At 45.6% G+C, this 21495-nt stretch overlaps 3 protein-coding genes across 3 annotated transcripts; all 3 read left to right on the top strand.

The window, feature by feature from the left end:
* The first annotated feature begins 146 nt into the window (after nucleotides 1-146).
* On the top strand, nucleotides 147-2899 carry LOC129184943 (uncharacterized). Its single transcript, XM_054781499.1, has 4 exons — nucleotides 147-791; nucleotides 1455-1736; nucleotides 1822-1903; nucleotides 2152-2899. Exons 1-4 carry the CDS (start codon nucleotides 401-403, stop codon nucleotides 2588-2590), a joined length of 1194 nt encoding a protein of 397 aa, XP_054637474.1. The 5' UTR covers nucleotides 147-400; the 3' UTR covers nucleotides 2591-2899.
* Nucleotides 2900-4509: 1610 nt separating this feature from the next.
* LOC129184945 (protein rapunzel-like) lies at nucleotides 4510-7951 on the top strand. The gene is made up of 3 exons (XM_054781501.1): nucleotides 4510-4587; nucleotides 6262-6331; nucleotides 7058-7951. The coding sequence occupies exon 3, from the start codon at nucleotides 7086-7088 to the stop codon at nucleotides 7767-7769; it is 684 nt and encodes a 227-aa protein (XP_054637476.1). The 5' UTR covers nucleotides 4510-4587; nucleotides 6262-6331; nucleotides 7058-7085; the 3' UTR covers nucleotides 7770-7951.
* A 3403-nt stretch (nucleotides 7952-11354) lies between these two features.
* Nucleotides 11355-19618, top strand: LOC129184944 (protein rapunzel-like). The gene is made up of 3 exons (XM_054781500.1): nucleotides 11355-11598; nucleotides 14591-15087; nucleotides 16264-19618. Exons 2-3 carry the CDS (start codon nucleotides 14594-14596, stop codon nucleotides 16952-16954), a joined length of 1185 nt encoding a protein of 394 aa, XP_054637475.1. The 5' UTR covers nucleotides 11355-11598; nucleotides 14591-14593; the 3' UTR covers nucleotides 16955-19618.
* Nucleotides 19619-21495: the final 1877 nt, after the last annotated feature.

Here is a 21495-nt window from a genome sequence, read left to right as displayed (position 1 = left end):
AGAAATGTTCGAACCCGGATCTCCACACTGTGAGGTAGACGTGCAAACCACCGGGAAACCGTGCCATTGTTTACAGCTGTACTTGGAGGTGTCCTTGACTCCTTACTCCTCCCATCCACCAGTTGGCGCTGTGGCAACTAACCACAGTTAATAGACGTGGATAATCAAGGGACAGTGGCAGGAGGCGAGATGGCAGCGGCCAAAGTGGACGCGAAGGTAATGTTTTAAAACGATTAGAGGCTTCTCTATTTAATTTATCGAGTTTCCCGTCGACGACAGGCTTCGGATTCGTGAGTTAAATGTGACTTTAGCTAGGCTACGCGCTGTCCGCGAAAGCTTCCCCTGTTAGCTTGTCTGCTACTGCTAGCGGCTGCCCGTTGACAAACTAACACTAGAGAGGATGAATTTAGCTCAGAACACCAGCCTACACTCACACCTCCGAGACGAGGAGGCGCTGGTGGTGGAGAACGCCATCCGGCTAGCCGTGGACTCCATCTTAAACGTGCTTTACGGCGTCAACAGCAGCCGCAGCCGGGAGTACCAGAGGATGGTGGCCGACAGGGACAAAGAGATCCAGCGGCTCGAGGGCAGGCTGCGCGAGATGGAGCGCGAGGCGCACGCCTTGCGCCGGTGTGGCGGCTGCGCGTGCACGCTGCTCTCCGGGAGCGAGCGTGACCAGGTCATCTCACCGGGCACAGGCGAGCCACAGGCCGGGGAGAGGGCCGATGGTGGGGCCACAGAGCCGGAAGCCGGGCAGCAGGAGCAGCAGCACTGTGAACTCAGTTTGTCCTGTAAGTAAGTGGGTACGTTTTGTGTCCTCACCTTTATTGTTGGACGTCTTAAGTACACTTCGACATATTTATTGCTATAATTGGACATCATTAAGTAAACTTACACATGTTTATTGTTGTAATTGGACATTAAGTAAACTTTACACGTTTGTTGTCACTGGACACCTTTTAAACACTAAATCATGTTTATTGTTTTATTTAGAGATCATTAAGTACGCTTACACGTTTATTGTTGCAATTGCACATCAATAAGTACACTTACACGTTTATTGCTCTAATTGGGCATCATTAAGTACACTTAAACGTGTGTATTGCTATAATTTGAATTTTTTAAGTAAACTTATACGTTTATTGTTGTAATTGGACATAAATAAGCACGCTTACACGTGTTTATTGGTGCAATTAGACATTAACTACACGTAGAAATTGATATTGTTGTAATTGGAGAAACTCTGAAGTACACTTATAGGTTTATTTTTGCAGTTGGACACCCCCTTAAGTACTTATGTTTACTGTTGTATTTAGCAAAAATTGAAAAAAAGTTAAAATGTTAATGGTGCTAATGATATTAATTACAGTATAAGTGTGCATGTGATCACAAGCACTGTAGAAAATGATTGGAAAGACACAGCATTTGAACCCTTCTGCCTCCTCCACCCACAGTGGGCCTCTTTGCCAGCCCACCTTCACACGTGCCGCCCCAGAGCCAGGAGGCGTCAGCAGCTCTCCCCTTTGCTCCCGTCAGCCAACTCGGCCCAGACCCGGATTTGGCAGACCACTCGGGTGCGTCAGAGGACTCCAGGAAGTCGCCCTCGCCTTCTTCCAGCGGCGTGGCCGTCAAAGAGGAGCCGTGCGACATCGACTCTGTGCTCATCAAGTGGGAGATGAGCGAGGAGAGATTTAGGGAGCACCAGGAGCGAGACAGCAGTCTTTGCTGGGATGAAGGTAACGCCCCCTAGTGACCAGGGATTTAAACTGAATACTTGTTCATTTTATACCAAAGTGACATGGATGGTTGTGGTTCTGTTAGACCAATTGGAGCGTATGGATGGGATGAACTACGGTGAAGTGGATGCAGTCGCACACCGGATGACAGAGGCAGAGCAACTGAGGTGGGATTTTTAAGGATGACAAGCTTTCAGTCCCGACAAATGCAGGCTGTAGTCACATGTTTAGCTGCCCATCATTTCATAGGCGGGGATGAGCATTGTAATACTCTGGTCCACATAGACGGGTTGTCACTTTAAGTGGGTTCCACTGCACCAGCACAACATAACTTGTATACTGACAGCCTGTTTGTAGTTACAGATGTTAGAGAAATATTGTTAGCCAACAGGCTCACCTGTGTCACTCACCTCAGTAACAGAAAGAAGCGAGTTTCCATGGCGGAGCTATCAGAGGAGGCACAGAGGCTGAAGAGGGCAGCGTGGAGAGCGGCCTCGAGGCGATACTACGCCCGCAAAGTGGCCCGCCAGCAGTCGCTCCTGGGTCGCCCCAGCCCCTTCCACCACCAGACGGCCCCCCACTACTCCCCCTCTTCCTCCTCTTCGCATTGCCTCGCCTTCGGGAGCAAAAGGAAGCGGGCACCAATATCCACGTTACCTCAGGAGTCGCAGGCCCAGCAGAGGGAGGCGTGGAGAGCCTCCTCAAAGAGGTACTACTATGCACGGAAAATGGCTCTGCACCAGACGGGCCCCTCGCAGTACCCTGTGCAGCACACAGAGCCTCCAGGAGAAGCACAGGATGGCGGGGACTCGTACGCTGACAGCGGAGGACTGGGAGGAATTTTGTGTAGTTGATACAAGACCAAGGGTGTTTATGCGCTGTAAGGTACAATATTTATTTGTGATGGTTCCAGAATGGTTGATGGTTGACGTGCACTAATGAGGAGCCTTATCACCTCTTCCTACTGCAGTGAACACCTGTCCAAATACCTTTCCCTAATGATAACAATTGAGGCTGTTGTTTGTCCTCACTCACTGGCACTGCAGCGCCCCCAGCATGCATCAGCTGCAATTACAGCTGAGGCCAACTGACTTTTGAGCTCAACTTCTTTGTTTTGGTGGTGCTATAAAAGTGTGTTGAATAAAAATATGTCATTAAATACATGCTATTGTGTTATATTGTCATTTCTGTTAGGGATTTTCTTGCATCGTGCACATTTTTCTACACAAGACAAGTAGACATTTGCAGCATGTAGTCATTTATTTTTCATTGTTTAATGAGCATACAAATAAATAAACATGTTTGATCATCACTTGCAGACAGTTATGGGTTTAAAGCACACATAGTGTGGGCTTAAAAGGCCTACATATGCATGTAGACAGCTGACGTTACTGCAGGCCTGTCTGCGCATAAGACTTGTAATATGATCCAATAGACAGCTGTTATGGGGGGTGAATGGCACAACGTGACAAACACATGTCGGTAGGCAGCATATGGCTTTCACTTGGTCGATTTTTAACAAACAGACAAGACATTGTGTCTATAGGATCACTTTTCCTTTTATCTGGTATGAAAGCGTCGACAGGGGGCGCTGTGCTTGTGCTACGAACGCTCGGAGGAGAGATGCCGGGCCTCTTGATCGACAAGAATCGGACTTGTCATGTGTGAACACGCGTGGACGAAACAGCATACACTTCTTTTCCTACTTTAGGTGAGAGCTACAGCGCTACATCTACAAATTTGCTACAGGATGGAACACAACTGACTGCTTTATTTGCGTGCGGGACTGGGGTGTTTAGGGCAAAACACCCCCAACCGCCAGTGGATTCGCTTTTCTCCGGCTGAGGATTTATTCATCTGTTTGGCTGAGGACGTTTTGGTAGCACAAGATTCATGTTATGTCTTTCAGAGCGTGGACAAAGGGACAGATGGTTGTTTGTAGGCTGCGCGTACTGACCGTGTGCGCTAAAAGGCTCCATAATATGTCATTATTCACGGCTGTTGGGCATGTTAAATGATCCCTGAGCAGCCATATCATTGTATTTCACGTATATTTAAACAGTCTGATCGCGTAAAGGCCATAAATCAAGAGCGTTTTAAACTGCAGTACCATTTGCGCAACAGTGGTGCGCTTTCTGGTAGACTTTGGGGATAATTGGCGTAATATTCTGAAGCGTGGTGATAGATTTGACAAAATATTAAAATTTTAGGATAGGACTGTCTTTTTTTTACTCCCTTTAAGCCATTGGACAGTTCCACTTGCCTCTGGGTGCACCTGTGCACTCTTGGAGAGGTGTGTTGCAGCCACTGCTTTCTTTTCACTTTGTCGACTTTTGCCCGCTTGAAATCGTTACCCTTGTGTTTTTAAATGTCCAAACCTCAAGAAAAATTTATCTTTGAATCAATAAATGTCATGAAAAGACCCTTTGTCGTCTCCCAAAGAGGCTGCGTGGGTTTCTAGGCTGCTTAAAAGACTTCTTGGAGCTCAGCTGAGCGCACACTGACAATAGAGTCTTGGTTTGAACTGCTTGGCTGGAGGATGGACCAAAATAAGTTGGAACCAAAGGGGGAGATTACTGTAAATGTGGGGAGAGGGGTTTGATATTTAAGAGCTATGACGTGGCATTTTTAAATAGCATTTTGGACATTTAATTAATTAACCATAATGATTAATTTCAGGGGGTTGGGGGCATCTCTTGGCCTTTAAATAATGGTTTATTCCAATGTGATCACCCCTACATGTTGAACGAACATGGAAGTGTCCTTTTTGCAGGGATTGCTGGGAAGAAGAAGGAGGCAGTCGAGGTTGGGCCTTTGGAGAGACTGTCATAGGTGGAACCTCCAACTAAAGGTAGGAATTCATGGCTTCCTCTATGGCCAATGGTGTCCAATATTGCTTGGAATCACAAGTAGTGACTGTAGACTCAGCGTTGAGGACAAAAATTGACGGTTTTCAGGTGTAATTTGGTGACTTGGTCGCCTTTTAAAGCAGGCAGGGCCAGGCCAGTGCATTGACAAGCAAACATGGAGGGCCGGCTAGAGGGAGCCATTGCACGGCAGGAAGGCGCCTCCCTGGTCTTCTGCTCGCGCCAAAGCGGATGTTTGGCTATTTTAATGTTTGAAGACACTTAAATTCATCCGGAAGACACTCCATTGTTGAATTGAAGCATTTGTCGTCGTAGTTATTTGCACTGTATCAGCCCCTAGGGTGTGTGCGTCCTTAGTTAAACTGCCTCCCTGGCTGACACAATTCTGTCTTAGCTGACCCCCAAATCCCATGATGAGCACTAATATAGAGTTCAAAAGTTAATAAAAGTACACATCGTGGACTTTTAAGGCGAATTTAGATCGATTACGCGGCTATTTTTGGATTAGTTTAGCCTAACTGTGCTTGGCATCGAACCTTTAAGATGGCCGCCGGGCCGCACGGTGACAGGTGACCGCTGCTCCTCACTTCCTGGTTGGTTTGTTTTGCTTTTAAACTAAGGTGAAGAATGCTTTCATAGCTAGTGAATGTATGATGCACAAAATCAACTTAATGTAAAAAATAAAGTCCTTACATCCCTACTATTTGTGTAAGTAACAAAGAAGCTTCTCACTTCCTGGTTGGAGACTCATCTGATGCTTTGTTTTGGTTTTAAACAAAAGAACTATGACGAATGCTCTCATAGCTAGTCTGTATGAGGAGTAAATTAAGTAAATGTTGGGAAAAACATCCTTACAACCCTATTTGTGCACAGGAGAAATCCATACACATTTGAAGTACTTGGTGATACAAATGATCAGACTATGGATTTCTAAAGCAGCTAACTTTAAATACCTGTCATCATTGTGTAGCATTGGGACACAACCTCCTTTCAAGGGGCATTGTCTGCGTAAAGAAGAACACAATTACATTACTACAGCACATGTCATTCAGTGTTGGCATCATACAACCAAGAAGGCAAGACAGCCTTTGGGACAAACATGCAAAAGAAAGCCATTCTTTTTTCCATTCTCTGTGCAATATTATGCAATTTAATTTTGCGCAGCAGCTAAAGGGTTAAGTTAATGTGCTTTCAGTCCACTGTTGTGGTGCTGAAATCCAAGGAGTGTGTTTCCACGTGTGCCCCCTCTAGTGGACATGTCTGCTACGACAAGCACACGTGCAGCCACACGCACTCGTGTGTGTGTTGTGGTTATGTTAAAATCCTGCTCTTATAATGTGAAGGCCTCCTTTCAAACATCCTGACACATTCAGGAGCGTGTTGCATAACAAGTCTCGCGGTTGTGTGCTCACTGAGTCGCTTTTGTCTGTTAGCTGCTGCTCGCCAGCTCACACACCCTCCCGAGGAGCTATCAGCCCAGCCCATAGACGGCCACGGAGAGCAGCCTGGTGCTGAAAATCTCTGGTGTCATTTAACTCCTTCCTTGCTACAGCCCTGCAGCCCAACCCCACCCTCCACGCACACTTCCTGGTTCACCACTGCTTGCTGCTTTTGCCGTTTTGGTTCCCTCATCTAATTGATGCTTTGTGTTGTTGCAGCTCCGTAGCCGAACCGGACAGCGCGGGGACGCACGTTTTCAGTTCCTGTGGGAGCTCTCGAGGAAAAGACGTAAGCGCATCCCTGGTCTTTGCGTTCGGGTGAATGCTCCGTGAAAGCGTGTGGTAAATGTTTATTCCCTGGGCCTGTCCCTGGACGTAACACTTTGACGGGGTGAGGCTATCGGTTAGCGACGCTCGGCCACTGTAGTGCAGGCGTCAGCTGATCGATTGTTTTGCATTTGTGCTGCTTGTCTGCAGTTGCAAACATTGTCATAAAAAGAAACTGTAAAGTCAAAACTGCAAAACAAAAAAAAATGCAGCACTGAAGCAGGGGTGTCCAAATATTTTGCAAAGCAACATATGCACTGTAGTTCTATATTTCAAGAAAACAACTGCATCTCAGCTTTGTGATATACGTGAAAAAGCCTCCTATTTGTATCAACTTTGCTCTTTGAATTATTCTTCAATATCTCAAGGCTAGTGCTTTCTAAACATTTTTTCCATTTAATTTGATTTTTTTTCTCCTAACTTTTGGCCCTAATCACCCTTGGTGATGTTGTAAAGCAGGCAGTGTGTATGTTAGTTATTTTATATTCCGATATATTCTCTAAGTATTGAAGAAATCTACTGGTTAGTTACAACCAGTCTATCTTTCTATCTGCTATGTCTATACCAACTATTTTAAACTTTCTGTATTGCGTTGTCTGCATGACTCAGAAGGTTGACGAGGATGCAACGCCCTGCCAAGCTTGCTGATTTGCTTCAAATAAATGGCGTTCTTCCTCCCTCTCTTCAGCCGCCACCACCGCCTTCCCTTGGCAGCCATGATGGAAGAGGAGATCATCGAGGACCGGGCCAAGCTCAAGCAAGGCCTGGTCAAAGTGCTGGAGTGCGTGGCCACCATCTCCTCGGCCGCCGCCGTGGTCAACCCCATTTTCGGCTTGGCGGGCTCACTGATCCGGGTGGTGCTGCACCACATCGACGACGAGGACATCCGCACACTCAAGCGAGAGTTCGGCTCGGTCAACCGCGCCCTGGACGAGATCTCACACAAGAACCGCAAGGCGCTGGTGGAGATCCAGAAGGAGACGCTGGACGGCCAGTACTGTCCGGTGGAGGAGAACCTGAAGAACCAGTTCAGGAAGTTCATGGAGCTTGTGGAGGCGCGGCCGGAGCACAGCGAGCGCAAAAAGGATGACTTTATGGAGAGCTACGCCAATGACCTCGGCGACCAGAACCTGCACACGCTCTACGACGGCGTGGTGGGCAAGCCCAAGCTCTTCAGCCGGCCCATCCTGGAGGTCTACCTGAAGCACTCCGGAGGCGACCGCCGCACCATGGAGCGACTGTGCACACGCCTCACCTACCTCTTCTGCATCGGCCTCATCGCCCTCATGGGCTACGCCGCCGTCATCGGCGACGACGACGTCAGCCTGAGCGAGGAGTGGGCCGAGAAGATGGAGCACGTTCAGGAGAAGATGCAGCAGGCGCTCCGCATGTGTCACTGAGGGCTCCTCTTGCACTTTGACCACATTCCACGTGTAACTCCTCCCGTCATGCCTTTTTTTGTCCTTCTAGAAGCCCTTTGGGACCACCCTCTATCCAAACCGGAGACCTTTGTTACAACACACTTGCTGTGGCCTTCAGAGGACATGCTTTATAATCCCGCAAGGATCGCTAATTACACATACTGTAAATAAATACATTATATGCACATAAAGACACAGTATATACACAGCAGTGGCAGTGGGTAAGAGAACAATATATAGCCCTTTAAAATCACTTGTAAGGGGGGGTGGGGGGTGGAGTATGTCATGTTTAGGACAGACTACCCATGCACTACAAAAAAAGTACATTTTTGGAGGATATTAGACCCACACTGAAAAGAAAAGGTCAGTATTTATTTGAGAGAGACGTTATTGCCATTCATTTCCTATAATATTGCAACCTGTTGAATTTATAGTCCTTATATTGCTGTTATACATTAAAAAAACACCTTAAACAATGCATCATAATTATTTCTTTTGGGGGGGGAGTTGAAACTGTGCATATATTAGAGTAAAAATAAAAGCAAAAATTGTAACATTGCTATTTTTTCCCCCGTGTAAAAATTGTAATTTATTCTCTTAAAATTAACTTGAGCCTTGTAGTTTTTATGCACGTTTTCTTTTCAGTGTGGCCTCAACGCTCACGAGCTAGGAGGGGAGGGACGTAAAGCTGCTGTCATTCGGACATGTGACCACTAGAGGGCATCATGCAAATGCAACAAGTGGGTGAAAACGAAACCACGTCAGCAAAACCAAAAACACACACGTGTAGGTTCTCCATATAAAACGTTTATTGTTTTATATGTTATGTTATGTAATCACCAGTTACCCGCTAAATGTCTGTCTAGCGAGGCAGTTAACACTAAAATCAAGGAGTTACACTACTTTTCACGACGCGCTCCAACGTAACGCTTTAGTGAAACACTACAGAAGCACTTCCTGCATAATCATTTACTGGCATTCATTTTTAAAGTATCTTTTCTTAACAAAGACGGGCATGTGAGGTCATTGATGGGTTGAATGTGACGAGGAGGACTCTCATACTTTCGTTTTGTTGTTGTTTGTGCACTTTACACATGCACGTGCACTACATAGCCGCCATTTATAAAGCATTTTAGGTTCAGCCAGCGGTGCCTCAGTGTCTGTCTGGGTTTTTATTTAGCTCTTGTTTTTGTGGCTAAATATTTGTTACTTCGTCATGTCCACACGCCTGCCACGTGATCAACATCCCGCAGAGTAAGGTACAGTATTGCTCAAGTATAGAAATGATACATGACGTCTTCTCTGTTCTATGTGAGGTTTTGTTTGGGCTCTTTATGCATGTTTGTAAGCACCGCTTTACAAAAATCCCCAAATAAATATGATCAATGCTGCTGATGTCACTTGTCATTTGTCAGCACATAGTCCGTGAACGCATCAACCGTGTTGTTTGTGTACCGCAGCAGAGCAGACAGCAAGTGCTCCTCAAAACTTTAACCCACTAAAAAACTACAGCATGGTCATCGGGGATCTTACCCACTTGGGTGAGGTAACCGTGTGACATGAACACAAATAGCATAACAGTGAAGGTCAGCTTTGAGAAGTTTCATTGAATGGTTCTGATGCAATAGAAAAGTATTCGTTTTGGATAGAAAAGAACTAGGGCACATCAACAGTCCCTGGCTTGTTTACCATGAAAGATTGCAGCCTTTTTTATGCATGTTTTTCCTCACATTTTCTCTCAGATGTTCCAGATGAGAGTGGAGGTCAGATGACACATTATTGGTGCAGTTACACGATTTGTCCACCAGAGTGTGGCAATACTCAAGTATTGCAGGCGTGCAAAATAGAGTTTAACAAGGAAAGTTAAAAAACAGCAAAAATTGAAAAAGCAGCAGTAAGTTTACAAGAATAAAGTAAATATTAACAGAAAATGCTCGTAACCTTACGAGAACGTAATATGAGGGAAAATAACATTTTTTGTCGCATAAAGTTGAATAAAGACATCTTTAAAAAAGTCATGAGGAAAAAAAGAAAATGTAACTGATTTTGTGGAAAAAATCGAGTTGGGAAAAAGTTGAAATATTTTGATTTTTTTTTAAAGCACCAGGAGAAATGGTAAAAACAGCAGAAATTTTACGAGAATAGTGTAAAAAAAAGTAACAAGAAAAATTTCCCATTTTTACAAGAATAAACTGGTAATGTCAGGGAAAGTATGTTGGGGGAAAAGTTATATTACCAGAATGAAGGCAAAATAATATTGGAATAAAGTCATAATCATTAAGAAAATTTACAAATGGAAAGTTGAAAAAATGTAATAAATAAATTTTAAAAAACCTAGCAGAAATAGAAAAACTAATTTCACGGGAATAAAGTCAAAATATTCTAAAAAAAAAAAAAAAAGTTGTAATCGAATGAGAAAAAAAGTCACAATTTTATGAGAATAAACTCGTAATATGAGGAGGGGGTGTCATTTTAAGTAGCAGCATTTCACCTGTATCACAAAGCTGAAATGCACTTTTGTTTCGTGAAAGATGTGTAAATGCAAAATCAGTGGCCCTTCTGCAGTTACCCCATTTGTCCACTAGAAGGTGACAATACTCATTACTGTATTGGCTTTTATACAGCGCAGTACGCCGCTGCAGTTAGCCTATTTGTCCACTAGAGGGCGACAATACTCCTTATTGGCTTCCACAATCCACCTGTTTTTGCCTGAGGCCCACCGGTCCTAGACGCACCACGACCACGTACTAAATCCACCTTTATTTTATTTATTTTTTTACACTATGTAAAAATATAATCGAAACAAAGAAAATTAACATATTTAAATCACATATTTCTATTTTGAAGCATTCAACTGGGCACCCACTGCAATACAGTATAACACGATCTTTTCAGACATGCTCAGCCCGCACACATCATCATCGTTCATCATCCAGCCCAACTGGTTCCGCTCAATCTAAACTGGAGAATGCTGATTTGGTTGCAGAATGCGTAGCTTCCCCCCACCCCACCTACCCCCTCTATGTGCTTGTTGTCACCTGTACAGATCTGAAAATAACATCTCGACACAAGTCATGCACAATACAACGTTTATGTCAACAATTAGTTTACCGTGAGAAAACATCGCCGAGGTCTCTTTTGCTTGCGAGATTTGCGTCATGGTTTATTTTTGGTGCGGGTTAGAGGAGGAGGGTGGGTTTGGGGGGGACGCGGGGGTCACCATCATCATCTAGCTGAAGAAGATGAGGGTGTGCGAGCAATTACGTCAAATCATTTTATATTTAACTCAAATAAAACCCTTCATTCTACCTTTATGTATTCCTGAATGTTTGTTGGGGGGGGGGGGATTTAGTTCAGTGCGCAACGAATTTACCACAAAAAAAAATCCAAATTCCGTCTGCCAGTGTCTTAAAATGGAACATAATGACGAGCACACGTGCTTATTTGTAGCTGAGGGCAAGCAGGATGACACACGCTGGCAAATAAATCATCGTCTTACCTTCCTGGGCGCTTTGACGTTGTTGAAAATGATTTGCGAGAGGATGAGGGAATTAAAAGGCACAAAAGCAACATTTTGTCCATCTTCGTGTGTCGACGAAAAACGACAGCAAGGTGTTTTCACCGCCAAACAGCTCCTTCCCTCCTGAAGTTGCGCATCCCTCCTTTCCTTTCCTTCGCCCCCTCTCTCTCTCCCACTGTCTCTCTCCTTTTGGGCCCCTCCCCAGCCTCTCCATAGTGGGAATATTCTCCAAAAGAAGGACAAACTTATCAGACGTGAAAGCAGCATCAGTGAGAGCTATCACCTCAGGTAAGAATGCTCTTATCCGGCACAAAAACGCATGGTGTGAGGTGTGGTTTTGGGGGTAGCTCGGGGGTGGGGGGTGGCGTACGTGCGTAAAAGCGTCTCTCCATTTATTCGCACGTCACTTGCTGCTTGTTTGTTGTTGTTTTTTGACTTTCAATCGTCTTCAGCGTTGTGTTTTTTGCCTCAAACTGTGAGGATTTAAGCATTTGATCTTGACAACGAGGACGTCAAGGATGTTTTCCGGCACGCAGACTAGCGCGGCCTTGGCGCTTGAAGCGAGTCATGCATCATCCAGCCCAAGGACAGCATCTCAGGCCTCCATTTTGTCCATACGTGACAGCCTTTTTGATACATGACCTGCTCTCCTTCTGCCTCAAACCTCCACCGTGGGAGTGTGGGACTGATTGCTCATATGGAAGATGTTTGCATCAATAATAAATATGCAGAGAGTACGAGTAGTGGATGCACAGGAAAAGAAACAAGCTTGTTTTATGTTTTTTGGGGGGATATCGGGGCACACTTTGATAGGAGATACATGCCAGCTCTCGTTCAAGCCGGACATGCATGGATTTCCAATGAAGTTAAGATAAATGTCGCCTTTGGTAGCATTTCGCAACATACTCAACCCCCTTCAAAACACCCGTTTTGCCCCCGTGACTCATCAGTCATAGCAACAGCAAAACCAAAAAAGATGGTCACCTGTTTCCTGGGTGTGTATGGTTCCATGGCATGCAAATGAACACATCTGTGCACAGCAACCGGTGAAAGAAATACATATCTCAAAAGCCCGCAGAATACAACTTCCCTTTTTTAAGGGTGTGTGTGTGTGTGTGTGTGTGTGTGTGTGTCCCTACAAGTGCATTCAGCCTTACTAGGTGAAGGTTCAACTAACTTGTGTTTAAGATTTAGTTCCTCAAAATAACAGCTATAATAAAATGATAGCTAGCAAGCTTAGAAAAATATCCCTCCTGTGAGCAACAACCATTGCTTCTACACACGTGCATGCGTGTATTACTACAGTATATACTGTATATGTCTCCTTGTAACAAGGCGACTTCTACGTGTCATGACAAAATTGCATAGTTGTAAGCACAACCGTATCTGTGAAATGTCTCCCTCCTTGATGCCACGGACCCTGCATGTGTGCCCATATTAACCATACACGTCATATATTATTCCTCGGTGACATGTGGTGCACTTATGGCGTCATATCAACACGTCTACTTGTTGTATCATAGCAAATAGTTTCACTCGACTCTTATCCTCACCAGTTAGCCGTGGCTGGGACCCTAGGCGGGTACTCTCATTCCGGGTCAGAATGATCCCGAGAGCGATGATGATGAAGGGGTAGCTCCACTTTCCCCAAGTCACTTGGACCGCTTCATCACCGGATGCCTTTTTAGGTCCTGCCCAGGACCAAGTTCATCGTGCAAAGTCCCTCGTTATTGTAGGATTCTTGGCAACAGCCGAAGGAAGTCTTGCATGCTATCAGACCCTTAAAGGGCCCCTGTTGTGTCAAAGTGACTTACAGTGGTGTAAAAAGTGTTTGCCCCCTTCCTGATTTCTTTATTTTTTTGCATGTTGGTCACACTTAAATGTTTCAGATCATCAAACACATTTAAAAAACTTTTTATTGTTAAGTGGGGAAAAAAATCCTACATGGCCCTGTGTGAAAAAATGATTTCCCCCTCCCCCCTGTTAAAACATAACTGAGATGAATTGAGATCTATCAGTGTGGAAAAGGTTATAAAGCCATTTCTAAAGCTTTGGGACTCCAGCCAACCACAGTGAGAGCCTTTATCCACTAATGGCCAAAACATGGAACAGTGGTGAACCTTCCCAGGCGTGGCCGACCAACCAAAATGACCCAAACAGCACAGCGACGTCTCATTCGAGAGGTCACAAAAGACCCCACAACAACATCCAAACAACTGCAGGTCTCACTTGCCTCAGTTAAGGTTAGTGTTCATGACTCCACCATAAGAAAGACACTGGGCAAAAACGGTCTGCATGGCAGAGTTCCAAGACCAAAACCACTGATGAACAAAAAGAACATTAAGGCTTCTCTCAATTTTGCCAGAAAACATCTTGATGATCCCCAAGACCTTTGGGAAAATACTCTGTGGTCTGACGAGACAAAGTTGAACTTTTTGGAAGGTGTGTGTCCCATTAACTGTGGCGTCAAAGTAACGGCGCATTTCAGAAAAAGAACATCATACCAACAGTAAAATATGGTGGTGGTAGTGTGATGGTCTGGGGATGTTTTGCTGCTTCAGGACCTGGAAGACTTGTTGTGATAAATGGAAGCATGAATTCTGCTCAAGGAGAATGGCCGGACATCTGTTGGTGACCTCAAGCTGAAAGCAACTTGGGTTCTGCAGCAGGACAATGATCCAAAACACACCAGCAAGTCCACCTCTGAATGGCTGAAGACTTTGGAGTGGTCTCGTCCAAGTCCTGACCTGAATCCTATTGAGATGCTGTGGTATGACCTTAAAAAGGTGCTTCATGCTGGAAAAGCCTCCAGTGTGGCTGAATGACAACAATTCTGCAAAATTCCTCCACAGCGCTGGAAGAGAGTCACTGCAAGTTATCGCAACGCTTGATTGCAGTTGTTGCTGCTAAGGGGGCCCAACCAGTTATTAGCTTTAGGGAGCGATGGCAGACTAACCTAAAATGATGTTGAGGCTGAAATGTGAGTGTAAAGTTAGCACTGTAGCTCATACAGCTTTGCTAGCATCACTGATGTTAGACTTACTTGCTGTTAAAATGTAATGTTAGCACTTTAGCATCATGTCGCTATGCTAGTGTGGCTAATGTTTGTGTTCTCCTGTCCCACTCCTCCATGCTACTACGCTGTATGCGTCCATTACGTTGGACAAGTGTAGTTACAGTGTGTATGTCAAAAGTGGACAAACAGCTCGTTAGCATTAAAGCTACACACACACTTCAAGTGGTAAATATTTCACAGGCGACTTGTCCTCCTCTCTCCCAGACAATGAGCAGTCCACTGGAGAAGGTTGTGGCCCAGAAGAAGCAGTCCATCGAGGCCGCCATGGACATGTTGGAGAAGGGTGCCGAGGTGTTGGCCAGCGCCGTGGGCGAGCTCTTCCCCCTCTGTGAGGCGGCCGCCCCCGTTCTACGTCTGGCCTTGGACAACGTCCACAGCAAGGAGGTGTTCTACGTGAAAGAGCAGTTCCTGACGGTGAGGAACAGCTTGGACGTGCTCTCCGGCCAGCTGGAGGACATCGACTGCGAGATCAAGAAGGGACGGCTGGACTCTCAGTATTTTAGCGTGGAGGAGAACATCAGGAACCAGTTCAGGAAGTACATGGACATCATCGAGGCCAAGGAGCAGTTCCGGGAGGTGAAGACCAAACTTTTCTTGGAGCATTTTTCCAGAAGCGGAGGGGAGAAGAACCTGTTTGTGCTCTATGACGCTCTGATGGGGAACAACAGCTTTGCAGAGTCCATTTTGGAGGTGGTAGAAAGGTACGTTCATACTTTTTTTGTTATGGATTTAGAACTCTACCAAACAGTACAGCACCTGCTAGAACCCGGTTGGAGAACCAACGGACAAAGCAATAACACAGATAACCCCGACATTATCAGCTAGCATTTGATTTAGCTTCGTTTAAGAGGGGACAGATAGAAAGAAAACAGAAAACTCAAAGCAAACCAAAACACCTGACAGGAGGGCAAGACAACAGCAACCGCGTCATCATCTACTGGTGCTTGCTTTGGCCTCATTTAAGAGGGGACTGAAAGAGAGAAACAAGGGAACAAAAAGACAGAAGACAGCAACAATAGCTCTTGCTGAAAACCCGTTGGAGAACCGAGGCATGGACAGAGAGAAAAATATCTGTTCCAAAAGACAACACATCGTCACCTGCTAATGCTCAGCTTGGCTGCATTTAACAAGGGACGGACAGAGACAAAACACCTGTTTGGAGAACCTGCAGATGGACAGAGAGAGAAAAACGGTGACAAAAAAACAGCATCATCGTCATCAACAGCTAGTGCTTGGTTTAGAATAATTTAAGAGGGGACAAGCGGAGAGAAAACGGGGAGCAAAATGATAGAAGACAACAATGACACCTGCTGGGGCCTGGTTGGAGAACCTCTGGATTGATAAGCGAGAACAAAATAAAACAACAACGTCACCGGCCAATGTTTAGTTTGGCTTCATTTAAGAGAGGACAGAGCCACGGAAGACAACAGCAGCCACAGCAACACCAGCTAGACCAGGGTTGTCAAACTGGTGCCATGGAGGGCCGAGACACTGCAGGTTTTCTTTCCAGCCAGTCACTAAAGCAGGTGATTTTAATGATCAACACCTTCAGTTTGAGGGAAGGAGCTCATCAATTAAATCACCTGCTGAAGAAACTGGTTGGAGAGAAAACCTGCAGCGTCTCGGCCCTCCAGGGCACGAGTTTGACACATGTGATCTAGAACCTAGCTGGAGGATCTGTAGATGGGCAGAGCGAAAAGCAGTTGGAGACATCATCATCTCCTGCTGGAGCTTGGTGGGGGTTCCTTTAAGAGGGGACAAAGGTAAACAAAATGCATGCGTGTGCACAACCAGTAGTGGAAAGACAAGCCAGATTAGGGCGTACCATTCTCAGGTTCATGGAAACCACGTGTAAAAATGCTGTCCTTTGCTGACAGGTACGTATCAAGGAACCGCCGTCTTCTGGAGGACTTCTGCGTGCGCACCAAGGAGCTCCTCTGCTTGGGCCTGATTGCTCTGCTGGGCCACTCCGCCTTGACCCGCAACCAAGAGGAAGAACAGGACAAGATCCAAGAGTGGAACCGCAAGATGGACGAAATGGAGTTCCGCATGAAGAGAACCATCGAGTCCTGCATCGCCGCCTTCCCCGAACAGGCCAAGCTGGACGCTCAGCACCTCCTGCAGGAGAAGCAAACCGAGAGCCTCCAGGACACGACCCAGCAGCTTCTGGACTTCCTGGTGAAAAAGTACGACTGGGTCAGCTGGTCCGTGCGCCTCATTAACCACGCGGGGAGCACCTACCGGAACTGGCGGGCCGGCGAGCACTTCCACCATGTGGCGGGACACAACTGGTTCGAGGTGCTGCAGGTGAACAACATCAACCTGGTGGTGTCCTTCAGCACCCGGCCACAGCCGGTGCCGCGGGACTCGGTTCTGCAGCTGATGGAGGGCCAGGCGAGGAAGGGCAACGCCCCCGCCGTGGTGGAGGTCCTGGAGAATCAGCTGAGCGGCTTCGTGGTGCACGCCGTCAGTCGCCACAAGGAGTCGGCGGCGGCGTGGAGCTTCCCTGAAGACTGCCACTACTGGGACCGCCACAAGAATGTGGCCGTGTGCGTTCACGCCGACTAACACCGCATGGAATATCCCAAATTTAGTAATAGATCGGTATGACAATTATACTTACGGGCTTCAGCACGGGTGTCCAAAGGGCGGCCCGGGGGCCATTTATCGCCCGCGACTGCTTTTTTTACTGGCCCTCGGCACATTCTAAAAATATGATTAAACAATAACATTTCAAAAACAACAGCAAAAATGGCAAAAATAGCAGACATTTTACAAGAATAAAGACAAAACATGAAGGGAGTAAAGTCATGACATTAACAAAAAAACGCATAAAGTGGAAATATTAGAGGAAAAAAGTTATAAATATATAAGAAACAAACCAAACAAAGAATGAAGTTGAAATTTTAGGAAAATTAGGCTGGGTAAATGTTATAACGTTATGATAATAAAGTCAAAATATGAAAGAAGTCATATTAGTATGAGAAAAAAACGTAGACTGTTGATATATTTGCAAAAGTAATGTAAGGAGACACAGTTCAAAGTACTAATAATATTATTATCACTGATAAAATGAATAAATACATTTAATATGTATAAATATATATATATATACATGATATTCAATGTTTTGTTTGGGTTGGTTTTTTTTTTCTTAATGTAAAAGTGGCCCCCGTATCTTTGGATTTTTCAGTATGCGGCCCTCAGTGGAAATAGTTTGGACACCCCTGGTCCTCAGTATCGCTGGTAGGATGGACAATTTAGTAGGATTTTGCACAAAAGTTGTTTTTTTGAATGAATGAATTTTAAGTGTAAACCAAAAATGATGTTCTAACAGTAGCATGACGCTTCATGAGCACCAAATGTGCCAAAAATCTATCATCTCTCATTTGTTTACTTTGCTTCTGAGAGAGAAGAGGCACTCAAAAGCTTCAAAAATGTCGAGGACATGATCCCGCCTCCGACCCACCAACCAATCCCGATATTAGACAATAGAGAAAAATTCCGATAAGCGACATATCAGCCGATTCAATTTTTACATTTTTCCATTAAAAAAAGAAAAAAAAGAAATGCCGGCTTGTTCTAAAGGTAGAAATGGAACAATGGAAAAATATCCCTCGTTTATGGCGGTTAATTGGTTCCACACATATAATATTTTTGTAGATAGCACAGAAAACCTGTTTACCACCTTCTAAATACGTTTTTCGTAACATTATTAGCGCCCTATAGACATGAAATAACACCCCATAGTCACCTTTACACTCCTGTTACCTAACATCATAGACATAATAAGACATTGGGAGAGCTCCTTGTTGTTTTTTGTACTTCCTGCGGTGCCTATTGTGCCATCAATGTAACATTAATGACACCTAGTGACCAGTGTAGAATACTACATATCATTTTTGAGTGTGTCCTCTGAATGCCTTACATTTGTATTTTCCTTAATTTAGTCATTTTTATGCTTGAAAATGCTAAAAATACTTCAATATGAATCATTTTGACTAGTGGGCAACATGAACCACAAAACAGCATGAATTATTGTCTCATGTATTTTTTAAAACCGCGATGGAGTGAAGCTGCGATATTCGAAGCGTGACGTGGCGAGAGGTTGCTGTACTGCAAAAAGTACAACTTTTTTAGTGAAACATCTGTTCTCAAATGGCTGCAATGGTTCTGTAGCTTTAACAACCACATCGTGTGTTTGTGTGACCAACTCAGTGTGCTTTTTGTGCAATTTCCTGCTAAACTAAACTGATATTAGCCGCTAACTTATCTAGCGAGCACTTTGTTTCCGAGCGCCCTTCACTGCCCACACCAGCATGTCTCACAGCCAAGTCTCCACGAAGAAAAACGGACCGCACACTCTGGTGGTTCTGCTGAAGTCCCGAACCTCGAGCGCTGCTCCAGCTGAACAGTGTGTAGCGAGTCATGCCTGCTAAATCAAATCAATATGTTTATTGTTTAGTTGGCATTATTGCCAATCGTGAATCACAGAAGAGGTTGCCTTTTTGTGTCGTATGTTTGTGTAGTTGGTCATCCTGTACAGCAGGGGTCTCAAACTCAATTTGACTGGGGGCCAGTGGAGGTAGAGTTTGGGTGAGGCAGGGCCGCATCAAGTATTGGGAGTAGGGTTGGGAATCTCAGGGTGCCTCACGATACGATACCATTCCCAATACATCCATGTGATAACACCACTGTTAGTTCAGTGTTGGTGTTTTCTTGCCCCTGGAAGTATGGAAGTAACACTGAGCTTGCCTGGATGTTGCGGCCTGCAGTTACACTACTCTTCAATGTCCAGTCGCGGGCCACAAGATTTGGTGGGCCACAAATGGCCCGCGGGCCGCGAGTTTGAGACCCCTGCTGTAGAGGAATCCTACTTGCCAGAAATTAACCTATCTTAGTCGGGTTTGGAGCCAGTTAACCGTGATAAACGAGGGATTCCCAGATAAGATAACGGTTAAAAAGCATGATGCATTTAGCCGACTGTCCTGCAGGGGAGCTGTTTTACGTTTTCTTTCATTCCGCCTACGCTAAAATCCCTGCATTAAAATGCATTTGCCGACTAGTAACTTCCGTTTTTCGTTGTTTTTCTGAATGTCAAGCCAGCCATCGCTCACTTAAGATGTTTTAATCCATAACCTCACACGAGGTGACACAAAGAAGCAGAAGTGTGTATTCAAATCTTGCCTATTGACTGGTTTCTCGGACTCAATAAAGTCAGTGCATGTTAAATATCCCGTGCGGTTGTTTTGCTTCCTGTCAGTTGATTAGCATCGTGTTTGTACCCGTTGTTTATGGATGTAAAGGCGAGGCTAATCTAATACGCTTTGCTTTTTCTCAGCACAAATGTGATTTAACGAGGCTGCGCCGCAGCGACTAATTTAATTCCCCATTTGCACCCAAGTCAGCATTTCCTGACCGCAGCGTTTGGCCGCCGGGGTTAATACCCTGCAGACCAGCTGCAAAGTGCTTATCTTAGCAGGATGCTAGCTTTCAGCGCCACGGAGTTTCATATCTCAGCACATCCAGACGCTCTTCAGCAGCTCGGCTGTAAGTGGAAGCCTCCGCCTGCAAAGATCCTGACGCGTAATCGCACGCGTGACGCTGACATGTACTGATGGAACCATTTTTACACGCTTTTTCATGATTACTAAGCCTAAACTTTAACCGTAATCCCAAACCTCACACTCTAAATTGGAAGGTGCGGTGTTGGGGGGACTTCTGCCTTTGCTTTTATTCTCATTGTGTCGATAAACCCACAAAATGCATGTTAGGTTCATTGGCAACTCTAAATTGTCCACAAGTACGAATGCTTGTTTGTCTATATGTGCCCTGCCATTGGCTGGCCACCAGTCCAGGGTGTACCCGCCTCTCGCCCAAAGTCAGCTGGGATAGGCTCCAGCATACCCACGACCCTAATGAGGATAAACGGCATAGAAGATGGATGGATGGTTTACACTGGTCAAAGATCCTGTACATGACAGGAGTGCTCTGCTGTTTTTCGGTCCCGACTGCAAACACGCTAGTCAAAGATCCTCTAATGATGGGAGCACTAAAGCAACAACGCAAGTCAAAGATACTCTATAGGCGATAAAAGCACTGCTGTTTTTAAGGACCTGCTGCAAAAACATGTCAAAGATCCTCTACAGGACAGGAAGACTCTGCTGGTATTGCAATAGTGAAAGCTCCTCCATGTATGACAGTAGCACTGTGCTCTTTTTTAAGGAACTACTATAAAAATGCAACTCAAAGATCCTCCCCAGGGGGGAAGGCTCTGCTGTTTTTAAGCATCTGCTTTAAAAATGCAGCTCAAAGATCCGCTACAGGAGAGGAAGGCTCTGCTGTTTTTTGTTTTTTTTCAAAGAACAGATGTCAAAATCAGCAGTCAAAGATCCTCCACGGGCTGGATTGTAGTTGAAGAGCAGAGTTGGGGGATAGGAGATGATTATCCAGCGTTTGTGGCTGAGCGGAGTGCAGGCATGCTGCTCTGGAAGCCACTGGATTCATTAGTGGTCATGCGGCCTTCGCCAAGGTAACAAGTATTGATCCGAACCCCACGCCCCCCTCCCTGGGGCCCCTCGTAAAAAGGCTGTTGCTGAGTGCCAGGAGGGGAAGACTTTAAGCATCCGTTTACTGACAGGAGCTTCCATCACACCCGAGCCACACTTGGCATCTCCTGCGGTCTCCAGCCAGGTTGGTCCTTGTCACGCGAGGATGCACCGCAGGGTGTTTGCAGACAGAGGGCGCCGTCAGCTCGTATAACGTTCATTCCAGCCAAGCGTCTTGACTCACCAGGAGCAAAGATCGTCTCGTCTGATCGTGCTGCCTTCAACTGCAGCAGCTTTTCTCGTGAGAAAGGCTTTGCTGCAGGATGCCCCCCCCCCCCCCCCCCCCCCCACACACACACACGTCAACTTACTACACAACACAAGTATGATGCACCAGATAGCGTCCAATATCAATATTTCATGAACAAATGAAAGAGCGGATCCAGGCGAGCGCGTCCGAGTGGCCCCGCAGGGCCGAGCGGATCGATGCTCGGGTCTCTCTGGCAGCCCGTCTAGGCGCATCCCGGCGCTCAGGCTAATGTTATTACGCCTCATCGAGCG

Source organism: Dunckerocampus dactyliophorus, chromosome 7, assembly GCF_027744805.1.
Source record: "Dunckerocampus dactyliophorus isolate RoL2022-P2 chromosome 7, RoL_Ddac_1.1, whole genome shotgun sequence".
NCBI lineage: Eukaryota > Metazoa > Chordata > Actinopteri > Syngnathiformes > Syngnathidae > Dunckerocampus > Dunckerocampus dactyliophorus.
The sequence above is the reverse complement of the archived record's forward strand: the minus strand, read 5'-3'. Positions and strand labels throughout refer to the sequence as shown.

Bases quoted from the DNA above. Each gene is read 5' to 3' on its own strand.
- LOC129184943 (XM_054781499.1), top strand. From the start codon at position 401: ATGAATTTAGCTCAGAACACCAGCCTACACTCACACCTCCGAGACGAG. The intron at 792-1,454 runs GTAAGTAAGTGG...CTCCACCCACAG, and splicing joins CTGTGAACTCAGTTTGTCCT to TGGGCCTCTTTGCCAGCCCA. The intron at 1,904-2,151 runs GTGGGATTTTTA...CACTCACCTCAG, and splicing joins ACAGAGGCAGAGCAACTGAG to TAACAGAAAGAAGCGAGTTT.
- LOC129184945 (XM_054781501.1), top strand. From the start codon at position 7,086: ATGATGGAAGAGGAGATCATCGAGGACCGGGCCAAGCTCAAGCAAGGC.
- LOC129184944 (XM_054781500.1), top strand. From the start codon at position 14,594: ATGAGCAGTCCACTGGAGAAGGTTGTGGCCCAGAAGAAGCAGTCCATC. The intron at 15,088-16,263 runs GTACGTTCATAC...CTTTGCTGACAG, and splicing joins ATTTTGGAGGTGGTAGAAAG to GTACGTATCAAGGAACCGCC.